This window comes from Drosophila arizonae, chromosome X (assembly GCF_054131065.1).
Source record: "Drosophila arizonae isolate 15081-1271.41 chromosome X, UAZ_ARI_1.0, whole genome shotgun sequence".
NCBI lineage: Eukaryota > Metazoa > Arthropoda > Insecta > Diptera > Drosophilidae > Drosophila > Drosophila arizonae.
The window spans coordinates 31869273-31883793 of record NC_142927.1 but is presented as its reverse complement, the minus strand read 5'-3'; the positions used below and the strand labels follow the sequence as shown (position 1 = coordinate 31883793).

At 37.4% G+C, this 14521-nt stretch overlaps 1 protein-coding gene across 1 annotated transcript in view; it reads right to left on the bottom strand.

The window, feature by feature from the left end:
* Positions 1-2958: 2958 nt before the first annotated feature.
* X11Lbeta (amyloid-beta A4 precursor protein-binding family A member X11Lbeta) overlaps positions 2959-14521 on the bottom strand; it is a 154235-nt gene continuing 142672 nt past the window's right edge. The window contains exons 15-16 of the mRNA XM_089475043.1: positions 3385-3525; positions 2959-3323 (exon numbers count right to left, since the gene is read on the bottom strand). Coding sequence (XP_089331169.1) covers positions 3252-3323; positions 3385-3525 — 213 coding nt within the window. The 3' untranslated portion in view covers positions 2959-3251. The remainder of the gene's footprint in view (positions 3324-3384; positions 3526-14521) is intronic.

Genomic DNA, 14521 nt, shown 5'->3' with positions numbered 1-14521 from the left:
TTCTTGGACTTTTTATACCCTGAACCCATTTTCAATGGGAAATCAGGGTATAATGGGTTTGTTAATAGTATGTAACAGGCAGAAAGAGGCGTGGCAGACCCCACAAAGTATATATTCTTGATCAGGGCGACGAGCTGAGTCGATTTGGCCCTATCCGTCTGTCTGTCCGTCCGTCCGTCCGTCCGTCCGTATGTATGAACGCGTCGATCTCAGAAGATATAAGAGCTAGAGACTTGAATTTTATTTCCTAGGTCCGTGTTTATCACGCGCATATCAAGATTTTCTCTATATATCGATAACTACCCCCGATATGTCATTATCGATTAAAAACCTTATCGAAAGCTAGTTATTTAATTATATCTCCAACACCTTTCGAGCTAGAGCTTCCAAATTTTAAATGTAGACTTGTATATGTTTTATATAATTTCGATTTTTGTTGTAATTTACCCCCACCCTTATGTCCACTCCCTCACTTTCACCTTTGTAAAAGGCGTATTTCAAATACTAGAGGCTTGTGCTTTGGCAAGTGTACGCATATTATGGTTATAATTACGATCTGAATGTGTGTGAAAAATGATTGAATTAGCTATTGCTCGAAGGGTAGTAGTCTCGTAGTCGGGCAGTCTCGAGTAGAGCTTTCTTACTTGTTTCTCTCAGCAAACTGCGACGCAACTCATATGCACTGCTGCCAACTTTTCCGGCCAAGAACTGCTAAATCAACTTTTCAAACCTGCTAGAATAGGCTAGATCAAATTTAAGAATAGCCAGAAATATAGCCATTTCAGTTTTTATACCCTGAACCCATTGAAAATGCCAAATCAGGGTATACAAGTATATATATTCTTGATCAGGGCGACGAGCTGAGTCGATTCGGCCCTGTCCGTCCGTCTGTCCGTATGTATGAACGCGTCGATCTAAGAATATATAAGAGCTAGAGACTTGATTTTTTTTTATGTTCATAAAAAAAAGTCTCAGAAAAGTTATTAAGCAATTAAGTTCCCATATAGTAGGCACACACTGCAGCCAATGCCTCTTTATCCGCGCGTGCTTTTGTGTGAATGTGTTGTTTCTTGTGTAAGCAGAAAGACGCGAAAAATTATTGAAAAATCAGTTGCCCGAAGGCTTCAGTGAATCTCGTACTCGATTAGTCTCGACTAGAGCTTTCTAAATTGTTATGAATTATATGTTTATTCGAAAATTGACACACGATTATTGAGCTCAATAAAATCAAATTTCTCCTTGGCAGTGTACGATTTGCTTGTGCCAATAATATTCAAGTACTTTGGAGGCACTTTAAATAATGCCGGATTGCTTTCAAAAAAATTCCAATTTTCCCATCAGCAGCTAGATTACAATTTTTCCTGAATTGACAGTTGAAAAGGGCCAGATCTGGCCGGTAAATGGCTAAGCTGGCAGCCCTGCTCATATGTATACTCATCGAAGCACTTCATATACTTGGGTTCAACACTTACATATGTATTTATTCTTTGTCGCTCAATACAATATTGTGCGTCTAAGTCAAATATGATTGCACTCATACAATTTTCGTTTTGGCGTCGGTGCCACACATCTCAATATGAGCATTGTTAATTTGGTTTGCGGTTTTTTTTTTTTGGCACTCATGCAGCTCTCTAATACATACATACATATGTATGTATGTATATACATACATAACTGAAGCTGCTCAACTCTAGGTCAATGTATGGGACAAAAATCTGTAAAGCACTTCTTCATTTAGTATCCTAATACATCCTAATGTATCTTATACAAACTGAATAAAGAAATGCATGCATATATATAAAGAAATGCATGCATATATATGTATGTATGTACATATGTACATGCAATTTCAGCTTATTATGAAAAAGAATCAAGAGTCCGTCCGTCTATCCATCTGTCCGTATGAACGCAGTTTATTTCGGCGCTATTGAAGCTAGAGACTTGAAATTTGGAACACATACTCGTATATACATACATATCTCCGATTTATAAATTTTCCCGATCCGCTCATTATGGGCGTGGCGAATCGGACTTGAAGATATAGTGACTTTTTAAATTCTGCTATATTTTGGACACTATTGATGCTGACCACCCAAGACCAAAAGACTTTCTCGGATATATGTATGTCCGCCACAGGGGGGCGTGGCCAACCACAAATGTTTATATCTCCTAAAGTATAACAGCTAGAAGCTTCAAATTTGGATAAGTTAAGTTACTAATAACCTCCTCTATCGATGACCCAAAAAAAATTTTTACGCCTCCCTGTAATGTTCACATTTTTTGAGCGTAAGCATTCAAATTTTTCAATTAGGGTACCGTTAGCTCGTTCTAAGAACTGACCAAAAATGAGGTGTCTACGCCCAGTAAGGGCGTGGTGAATCGGGAAAAACTGTATTTTCTACAGTATTAGAACAAAACTAAATGGCTAATGGGATGTGAATGAGTATTCCGCAGTCGGTAACGCCCGACGGCAACGTTCTTACTTGTTTTTATATAAATTTCCCTAAAATATGGTGTGTTTGTGTATGTATGCGTTAACGCTTTTAGCAATGCGTGGTATATATTTTTTATGTGCTGTGAAGCTTTCATACGCTTTATATGCAACTGTATTTATGTATTTCATATTAGGAAAGGGCGCGAGAGTCAGAGTGTAAGGGGTTGGCAAAGGCATTGTGGCCTTAACTATCATCGTATTCTGTACTCTGTTTAACTAAGCTAAGGACGTTTTCGCAAGAAGGTCACCGTGTTTATATTGGTAATATACATATGTATATGTATGTACATACATATATGCATACATATACATATGTATATATATTTTTTCATATATGTTTATAATTTCCCCAGCAATAGCAAAGGAGTTGCAACAAATTCCTTGCTCTTATTAACTAATAGTTCTAAGCTTTGCAAACAGGCCTGCAATCCATTTTTGATAACCTTACTCTTAGACTTTTTTAATTTAATTTAAATTAATTTTTTTTTTTTTTTTAATTTGTTATATATGTATGTAGATATATATTTGTTATGTGTTTACAGTTCATGTATTGGAACAAGATGTTTACTCATGTTATTTGTCATTGAATATATATATTTGTTTTTAACTCATTCCCACTGCAATATTTAATCTAGAGTAGTCAATAAAATAAATAAATAAATAAAATGATATAAATATAATAAAACAACAAACAAAACAAAGCGCACACAATCGATAGCTAATAAGAACGTTTTTATCGCCTATCGATAGACATTGTTTAAATGTATATGGGGTTCTCCTGGCCGGTCAACAAGCGGAACATTGATGTGGGCATCGTTTTCATGAGGATCTGTTAACGATAAAGATGCGTAAGACTTACTGATTCGGGTACCTCCGTGCTCTGTTCTTACCTCGCCCACCGATGTGGCCAGTAAATTGACGATCTTTTCGTGCGGCACAGCCACCACACTCTGGTTGTTGATCTCGATGATTCGATGACCGACACGAACGCCTCCTCGCTCCGCTATGCCACCACGCAGAAGACTGCAGATCTATAAGTGAAATATTGTCAGTTCACATTCATTGAATATTAACCATTGCTTTATGGTCTAAATTAGGTTTTTTATGCCTTAAACCCATTGAAAATGGGAAATCAGGAAATCAGAATCAGAAAATGGGAAATCACAAGGAGGCGTGGCCCACAAAGTACAATGTACATATATTCTTGATCAGGGCGACGAGCTGAGTCGATTTGGGCCTGACGTCTGTCTGTCCATATGTATGAACGTGTCGATTTCAGAAGATATAAGAGCTAGAGACTTCAAATTTTTTTTATACCCTGAACCCATTTTCAATGGGAAATCAGGGTATAATGGTTTTGTTGAAATGTATGTAACAGGCAGAAGGAGGCGTGGCAGACCCCACAAAGTATATATATTCTTGATCAGGGCGACGAGCTGAGTTGATTTGGCCCTGTCCGTCTGTCTGTCTGTCCGTATGTTTGAACGCGTCGATTTCCGAAGATAAAATGTTCGTAATTACAGCGCGTATATCGAGCTTATCATTAAAAATCGATAACTCATCCCGATCTTTTTTATCGATAAAAAACCTTATCGAAATCCAGTTATAAAATTATATCTTCTACACCTTTATTGCTAGTCTCCAAATTTTTAATGTATGCTTATATGCAATTTATACAATTTCGGTTGTTGTTAAAATTTACCCTTAAATTCACCCCCTCACCCTTACTTTTGTAAAAGGGTATTTCAAATACTAGAGACTTGTGCTTTGGCAATTACATGCATATTTATGTTATAATCATAATCTGAAAGTTTCATGAAGATCGTACGTCCACAAAAGTTATTAAGCAATTAAGTTCTCATAGTAAGCGCTCACTGCCGCCCATGCGTGTTTATGCTTGTGTGTGTATATGTATGTAATTGTTTGTGTATGTGTGTGTGTGTGTGTGTGTGTGTCTGTATGTGTGTGTATGTATGTGTGTGTATGTATGCCTGTGTGTGCGTGCGTGTGTGTGTGTGCGTGTTTCTTGTGTAAGCTGAAAGTCGCGAAAAATTATTGAAATATATATTGCTCCAAGGGTTCAGGGGATCTCGTAGTCGAGCAGTCTGGACTAGAGCTTTCTTACTTGTTATACCCTGAACCCATTGAAAATGGGAAGTCAGGTTATAATGGTTTTGTGAAAAAGTATATAATGGGCAGAAGGAGGCGTGGCAGAGACAAAGTATATATATTCTTGATCAGCGCGACGCGCTGAGTCGATAAAGCCCTGTCCGTTTGTCCGTCCGTCCGTCGAATGAGTGCGTCGATCTCAGTAGTTATAAGAGCTAGAAAGATATTTGGCATGCATACTCGTGTGTACCAGACGCAGTACGAGTTTGCTTTGTTTTTTTTTTGTTTTTCGATAAATCATCCGATAACTTTTTTATCGAGAATAATCGAAAAATTGATTTTATTTTTTCAGCCTCATTGTAATAATATTAGGCCTTGAGACTTCAGATTTACTGTATATATACAAACATACAAACATTTTGTAATTTACCGATTATGTATACCACGCCCCCTTCGCCCCCAATTTGTAAAAAACGCATTTCAAGTACTAGAGACTTATGCTTTTGAATGTACATTTGAACATTATGATTACGTTCTGAAAGTTTCATTAAGATTGTACGTCTAGAAATTAAATTATCCATCAAATAAATTCGTATAATATTGCCCACATTGCACCGCAGCCCAAGCGCAGTCGCTGCTTACTGCGCCGGCAGCACAGCGCGTTGTTATACGTGCGTCTGGATGCATGTGTGCATAGAAGAAGTGCAGAATGATTAGAATTTCAGCTTGGAGGGTTCAGGGTATTTCCTAGTCGAGCAGTCTCGACTAGAGCCTTCTTACTTGTTTAATGTTCGTATTTACAGTGCGGATATTGAGTTTATCATTACAAACCGCTAATTCTTCCCGATCTGTTTTATCGATAAAAAACCTTATTGAAAACCATTTAGAACAAGTAAGAAAATTCTAGTCGAGAGTGCTCGACTAGATACTACCCTGAACCCAACAAATAAAAATGCTCATTTAGTATGGCTGAAATTTCAATTTCGATGTATTTAAAAATATAAATAAAATACCAAACTCATTTAATAAAATGTAAAAATATTTTGAAACAATTAAAAAAAACTAACATCAGTTGCATCGATCGGGATTCGAACCGCGACTTCTTGATCGAGCGTCATGCAGCTAACACACTAGGCCACCCCACTCCTGCTGGTGGCGCTGGCAAAACTCAAATAGATTCACTGCTGCTGCGCCATCTACCAAAACTAAACGAAACTAACAGCTGATGTGATTCAACGAATGTTTTTGTTGTAGCTGCTGCACGTGCGTTTGTTAATTGGCCAAATATTTGATTATTTTTTATTAAATAACGGAATTTAATGAAACTTTCGGCATATGATCTACATATTATATTGAATATTTGAGAAATTTAAAAAAAAGAAAAATCATTCACAATTAGCTATAGTGGCATCTGATTTGAACTTGAATGTTTTTACTCGATAAAAACATAACGGGATGATTTATCGAATTTTAAAAGCAAACTCGACGTCCGCGCTGTATAAACGGTCATTTTAAAAAAAATTCAAGTCTCTAGCTCTTATATCTTCGGAAATCGACGCGTTCAAACATACGGACAGACGGACAGACGGACGGACGGACAGACGGACAGGGCCAAATCGACTCAGCTCGTCGCCCTGATCAAGAATATATATACTTTGTGGGGTCTGCCACGCCTCCTTCTGCCTGTTACATACATTTCAACAAAACCATTATACCCTGATTTCCCATTGAAAATGGGTTCAGGGTATAAAAACAAGTAAGAAAACTCTAGTCGAGAGTGCTCGATTAGATCACTAGCCAGAGAACACATAGACCGGACAAGTAGTGTAAAGCGTTTTGCACACTTTTTTTCGGGAGTTATCTCCCAGACACTTCGTTTTTGCTCGGCTACTCACTTTTTGGGTTCGGGCTACAAAAAAATACGAAAGCGCAATCATTTCGCTTCATGCGCTCGACCGAGATGGTCGAGTGTTGAACAAAAGATCTATCTGCGGTGAATGTTTCCCTTACTCTCTCTCTCTCTCATGATGCTCTCTGCTCTCTCAAATATGTATATGTATGTATGCATGTGAGCACAAGCAGCAGCTCACAAAAATTGAAATTTCTTCGCAGCGAGAACCAGTGTTGCCAATTTTTTTGAGAAAAAAAGCTGTTTTTAGTGGGAAGATACTTAAAAAAAAGCCAAAATTTTGTGAAAAAAATCGGAAAAAACTGATGTTTTTGCTTTGATTTGATTGATATTTAAATGTATTTTTAACAACTTATAATCATGGCATCATTTCTTCAACCACCGCAAGCCGTATCTGTGAAGTTTTATAATATATATGTTTTACCTCATGCTTGAAATTGAGTTAAGCATCACAGTATTGATCTGACGAAAAATGTTACCCACTTGGGCATTGGCAAAGAAAGCAATGCAAAAGTGGACAAGTTCCTAAATTTCTTATATCCTATCAAAACCTTAGAACACGCTTCTCAACTCAAAACTTTGTAGCGTCTTGAGTAGTTTAATCTTTTAGTTTCATTTACATAGAATCAAATAGTTCGATATTGTTGTTCACAATAAGCTGTACAGAATTAAATATAAATCATATCCTAGTTTAGTTAGTTCCATATTATTACCGCTCGGTTCGTTCATTGTAAATTGAATTACTGAACTATTTGGTTTTAATTTAACTACAATGAAGAAAACTTCATTCTTCATACGAATTATCCATATAACATACGAAAATTTCTTCAATAAATAAAAGAGTGGAAATAAAGCAAATTATTCTTTTAAAAATCCAGAATTCCTGCTGCCCGCAACACTGGCGAGAACCCATGCCTTCCCTTCTGTGTGAAGAGTATACCGAACTTTTCAAACCGTTTGCCATGAGTTTTCGTTATTATTTGTGGGAAGGGTATGAAAGCGTTGGTGCGCATAATGAAAATGTTTTCGCGACGAGCATGCACACACACACTTACAGTATGCTACATGTACTATGAGCATTTGTATGCCTGTGTGCGAAGCTCTTTCTGCCTATAGCGATTTTAATCCCAGCATTTGCATTTGTCGATCTTGTGAAGTGCTCACATACATATGTATGTATGTATGTATATACATTTGATTGTGTGTACGCATGGGAGGCGCTGCTCACAATTATGGGATATAACTTGTAGAAGCACTTGTATGCCTGTGTGCCTTTACATGTGCGTGTGTATGCCTGGGAGATGAACATTGGCGTTTGCCTCCCTCAACTTAGAATGGTGTGAACGATTTTGGGTTTTAATTGAAAAGGCGCGCTTATGTTTAAGTACCAGATTTCATTCAATGATCGTGGGTTTGCCTATCAGAATGAATGTGGTACCTGATTAATCCCAATTTTTGTAAAAAGCAGGGACCGCAAATAAGAGTTACGCATTTAAAAAAATTGAGGGACAGACAGACAGACGGACAGGACCAAATCGACTCAGCTCGTCGCCCTGATCAAGAATATATATACTTTGTGGGGTCTGCCACGCCTCCTTCTGCCTGCTACATACATTTCAACAAAACCATTATACCCTGATTTCCCATTGAAAATGGGTTGAGGGTATAAAAAGCCTGAAATTTTGGCATCAATTCTAAAAGTAGAGCTAGGAGGTTGAAATTTTACATACACCTAAGATAAATTAATTTAGAATTTCGAATTTTTTTTCTCTACGATTGGACCACGCCTTTTTCCCGCCGCCTTGTTACTTATTAATTCAATCATGAGTTCCTTAGACATAATTTTTACTAATATTCAACATAAAGCTTACAGCACATATTTTTATACCCTGAACCCATTTTCAATGGGAATTGGACATGAAAACTTTTTAAATTTGATGCGTTTTCTTTAAGAATACTAGCTATCCATCAACTGGTATTCATGGATCAAAACTATATTCACAGTTGGGACATGGGATACGAAGCATAGTTATTCATGTATATTTCAATATTTAAACACTTAACGCTCTAAATTTTATATAAGGCTAAGAAAAGATAGCAAATAGTGTGTTCCTCTTGTCTTGCAAGATCAGAAGCAAATTTTATCTGCACTTGAGTGCCAGCTTCTTCATAATTAGCTTCCTTATGGAGAATTTTATTTCGCGAGGACCTCGGCTCTTTTAAGTTTCTCAATATTCTTCCCATGAATGACCTTTTTTGAATTTTTATAGATTCCGGCTAGTTTTTGGCAAAAATGTTTAAAAAAATCAATCAATTTGAAAACTTGAGCAGAAATAATGTTTTCCATACTTTCGTTCATATCAAGGATACAACATTTTGTTTAGCTCTACTTGGCAATTTTTGCTTGACCATACGTCTACAAATTCTCAGCTTTGAAACTCATATTTTACTAGAAAATTGTTATTTTTTCGAAATGGAGCAAAAAGGAGCAAAACTGTTAATAGCCTCTAATAATAAAGGGTTCACACAATACGTGTACAATTAACTTTACTCCACGAAACACGAACAATTTTTTTTAAATTTTAGTTATTTTACACGACATTAAAACATAGAAAAATTAGACAATGAAACAAATGTATTCAAAAATTGGAATTGACAGTTTATATTATTTGCCGCAGCATTAAACTTGAAAGTTACACAAATTTTCCTGCGTTTTTTTTGCTTACAGAGCAACTCTGGGTTAGGTGACTTTCAGCCCTACGTTTTATAGTAGGGAAAATTCATAAAAATGTTTACAAATACTTTCAACTTTAGTTAATATGTTTATTATTGGAAAATAAGAAAATAAATGTTAAATTAACACAAAAAAAAACAAAAAAAAAAAAATGCATTTATGCCAAAATTTCGGGTTTTTTTTTCCTATAGTGCACTGGGATGAAGACGAAACGCAAGCTTCAACCGCTCCTGTTTGGACAACGAATTTTTTTTTGTACTATGCAACTTGTCTTGTCTTCAGCTTTGTCTTCATCTTCGTCTTCGTCACAGCGCGTTTGCACTGTTTGCAGCCTAACGCTAGTTTAACAGAAAAATCAAGAATTACGAATTACAAGAGGTTACGAAACGAAATTACGAATTATAAGAGGTTTCGAAACGATTTATAAGAGCAAGATCATGGCCGAGTAGGCAGAAAAATTACGAATTAACGAGGGGACCAAAATGTATGGGATTTTTACGAATTAACGAAGTTTTTTCAAGGGACTAGCAATTTCTTACGAATTATTGAGGTTTTCGATTTAGCGGGGTACGAATCATCGAGACTCGTCTCGTATGGCGTCTTAACAGTAATGTGATTTCGTTTTAATTACTGTTGTTTGAAACGACGCGGTGGTGCTGTATGCAGAAGCGCCGGCGATCTTTATTTTAGTTATTTTGAAAAACATGCTAATTGGCTTGGGTGCGAGTTCAAATCCAGCGGAGAACACTTTTTTGTAAAATGCAAATTTTTGTTATTTTAGTTTCTTTTATATTATTTAAATTTCATAAAAGTTTTTCTTTCCGTATTATGAATACCTATTAAGTTTATTTATAAGTATAAATCATAGCTCGTAAATAACAGTTGACACAATCAAAAAAAACTCAGACCGAAATTGATTTGGTCGCGACTGGCTTAGGTCTGCTCACGCTCTGAGCGAGACTGTTATTTCTGTTTTCGTTTCGCTCAAGTCAGTCACTGATCGTTTGCTTGAGTTAAATGAAGCAAACAGTCTTTTGCGTATGTATGGGTAATCACACGCGATTGTTGCGTTCTTTTATGTATGTATGTATGCATGTATTTACATGCACACGAAGGCAAAGATCATTTCTCTTAAGTTTTTTAGTCAAACAGTCTTTTGCTGAGAGTCTTTGTGTAAGCGAAAATCGTATTAGTCTTTACGCGACTGTTATTTGAGAGCGTCACACGAATGAGTCATTGCAATGCGTCTGACCGAAACCGATTCTAAACAAAACATAGAGTGCCGCTCAAAACGAGATCGTGTCTGCACAGTGTTTTTATACCCTGAACCCATTGAAAATGGGAAATCAGGGTATAATGGTTTTGTTGAAATGTATGTAACAGGCCCAAGGAGGCGTGGCAGACCACACAAAGTATATATATTCTTGATCAGGGCGACGAGCTGAGTTGATTTGGCCCTGTCCGTCTGTCTGTCCGTCTGTCCGTATGCATGAACGCGTCGATTTCAGAAGATATAAGAGCTAGAGACTTCAAATTTTTTTTAAATGTCCGTAATTACAGCGCGGATATCAAGTTTATCATTAAAAATCGATAACTCATCCCGATCTTTTTTTATCGATAAAAAAACCTTATCGAAAACCAGTTATAAAATTATATCTTCTACACCTTTATTGCTAGAGTCTCCAAATTTTTAATGTATGCTTATATGCAATTTATACAATTTCGGTTGTTGTTAAAATTTACCCTTAAATTCACCCCCTCACCCTCACTTTTGTAAAAGGGTATTTCAAATACTAGAGACTTGTGCTTTGGCAATTACATGCATATCCATGTTATAAACATAATCTGAAAGTTTCATGAAGATCGTACGTCCACAAAAAAAGTTATTAAGCAATTAAGTTCTCATAGTAAGCGCTCACTGCCGCCTATGCGTGTTTATGCTTGTGTGTGTATATGTATGTAATTGTTTGTGTATGTGTGCGTGCGTGCGTGTGCGTGTGTGTGTGTGTGTGTGTGTGTGTGTGTGCGTGTTTCTTGTGTAAGCTGAAAGACGCGAAAAATGATTTAAATAGCTAACACTCCAAGGGTTCAGGGGATCTTGTAGTCGAGTAGTCTCGACTAGAGCTTTCTTAGTTGTTAGTTATGATACGAAGCAGAGCATATACGAAACAAGTAAGAAGACTCTAGTCGAGACTGCTCGACTAGGAGATACCCTGAACCCTCTAATCTGATATTCTAATCACTCTGTACTTCATTTCGGAATACATACATACACACGCACGTATTAGAACGCGCTCTACTAACTGCGCAGTAAGCAGCGACTGCGCTTGGGCTGCGCTGTAGTGTGGGCAACATTATAAGAATTTATTTGTTGAATTATTTAATTTCTAGACGTACAATCTTAATGAAACTTTCAGAGCGTAATCATATTGTTAAAATGTGTGTACATTCCAAAGCACAAGTCTTTAGTACTTGAAATGCGTTTTTTACAAATTGGGGGCGATTGGGGCGTGGTATCCAAAGTCTGTAAAATACAAAATCTTTGTATCCATTAACTTTATATACAACGCAAATTTGAAGTTTCCAGATCTAAAAGTGTTCAAATTAGGCTGAAAAAACCATGTCGATTTTTCGATTATTCTCGATAAAAAAGGTATCGGATGAGTTATCGAAAAATTATGATAAACTTGTACTGTCTATGGTATACACGAGTATGCATGCAAAATTTCAGCTCTCTAGCTCTTATATCTTCTGAGATCCTTTTGCTCATACAGGAGGACGGACGGACAGACGGACGGACGGACGGACAGACGGACAGGGCTATATACTCATCTCGTCGTCCTGATCAAGAATATATATACTTTATGGGGTCCGCGATGATTCCTTCTGCCTGTTACATACTTTTCACAAAACCATTATACCCTGATTTCCCATTTTCAATGGTTTCAGGGTATAAAAAAAAAGCGCGAGTGAAAACCCGTTATGTTTTATTTTCTATTCTTCTCTATTTTCGGAAAAAATGTGTGCACTTATTTTGCGTCATCAGATTAGCGCCCCCAAATGCAATTGTAATTATCTTGCTTATTGGTGGCATTGGTGTAGGTATCAATATCTTACTACAGCACTTGCAAGCTTGCTGTTCCGCATTTCTATAAGCTGTCTGAAAACCGGCATTAGATTTTCCAGCATGATAATGCTCCAATTCATACCGTCCGATCCGTGAAGTCCTGCATTCAGGGCCAACAAATTGATCTCATGTAGTGTTCACCATACTCACTCGACCTTAATATCATTGGAAACGTCTGGGGATGGTTGGTCAGGAAAGTATATGAGTCCGGAAAGCATTATAGTACAAAAACAGAGTTAATTGAACACGATTGGTTGACCATATCCTTGAATAATATTGAACAACTTTATAATTCCATTCCTAATCGAATTTTGGAAGTAATTTCAAATAAAAAAGGACACTACGCACTACTAATATTACTTAAAAATAACAATAGCTTAAAATACAGGTGTTATTTTTGGCCATTAACTTAAAGAAATTGAATTTAGCGCAGGGGGCGCTAATCTGATGACCAAATTTTTGTTACATATTTTTTGTACATTTTACACAAAAATTATTTAAAAATAATCCTTATTGTTACAGTACCCATTCTTTTTGTATTTTAAAGAGAAATAAATGGAGTATAATGTAAAAAAATTTCAAAGATGGCGCTCTGGTGGTTTAGATTTTATTTAGCTTTGAGGTTGAGTGTAAAGGGGGGCGCTAACCTAATGACGCGCAGTATATATATATATATATATATATCTATATATATATATATATATATTTTTTTTTTTTTTATCAATTTCTTGATTTATAATCTGTTCTTTCTTGAACATTCAATAAATTGGATAGTACACATTCAGGGCGCTACTTAATTAGTTATGTAGTGGGGGTGTACGGAGGGTTGAATTAACGCAAATGTTGACTGTTGTTGAGGAGGTTAATGGCGAGTGGATTGGCGTGGTAATCCAGCCTTTTTGTGTATTTTTCTGAGGTTTGACGTATGGCTTGGTGGATTGACTGGATGTTGAGGTCGCGGTGCAGGTACCTGTTCATGTAGAATGGAGTCTTCGTGATTATTCTTAGTGCTCCAGGATACAGTCAACCACTCTGTGGCACTGCTCAGGAGTTCCATGTTTCACCCTAAATCCAAATTGGTGGTCTGGTATGAGTTCTTTTTCAGCCAGTATGGGGAGCACTCTACGTAAAACTACTCTTTCAAGTAGCTTAGAGAATACCGGCAACAGGCTAATTGGTCTATAGGAACTCAATTGTTGTTCGGGCTTTGGGATAAGTACGACTACAGCACATTTCCATTGGGTAGGAAAGTGGCCAAGTTGCAAACACCTATTAAATATTTTTGCTAAGGTTACCCAGGCAGTTTCTGGTAACGCTTTGATAGGTGCAGCTCCAATGTGCATACCCTGTTGCTTTCGTTGTTTTAAGCTCCGCTGCTGTTTCTATTAGCTCCTCCGGTTCAATCTCAGGAATAGGCCAGCCAACTTGGCATGGGGAGTCTATAAAGACTTCCCTCTCATCTATTTCCTCTGCTGAGCAAATCACGATTGGGGTGAATGTCTGGCGAAGATGCTCTCCAAAAGCATGGCCTTGTTGGCATCACACCTGAGCCATTGTCCATTAGCATCCTGAATGGGAACTCTTCTTTTAGCTGGTCTCTTCACGTATCCTGGTTCAAGGTTTTTGACGAACTCAGAAAGCGCTTCATTGCGAAGGTTTGCAAGGAGATCTTTCAATTCCCTGATAGCTCTATTTAGTGCAGTCTTATCAAGCGGGTTCCGTGTGTTTTGCCAGACTCTGCGTAATTTCCGCTTTTCTCGTACTGCCAATGCTACCTCAGGAGACCAAAAGTGGCGTTCCCTTTGTGGATGCAGGTTTGGGTTATGCCTTCTGGGTGGAGTGGCCGCGGATGCCGCTTCATGGATTAACCTGGTGAGGGATTAAGTAGCGTTATCTATGTCATCCCTGGAAATGATCACCGATTCCTGTCCAATATTTCTCTCGAGCCACATCTGGTACCGGTCAATATTCGTGCTCGTCCTGAATATCTGTGTTGGGTCTCTATTAAGTTCTGTAGGGATGTTAAGCAGTAGCATTACTGCGCAATGGCCAGAACATAGATCTAAACAGTTTTTGACATAGACCCTGTTGGAGTCTATGCCCTTGGTGAGGGCCATATTTAGAACGTCAGGTATGCATGCTGGATTA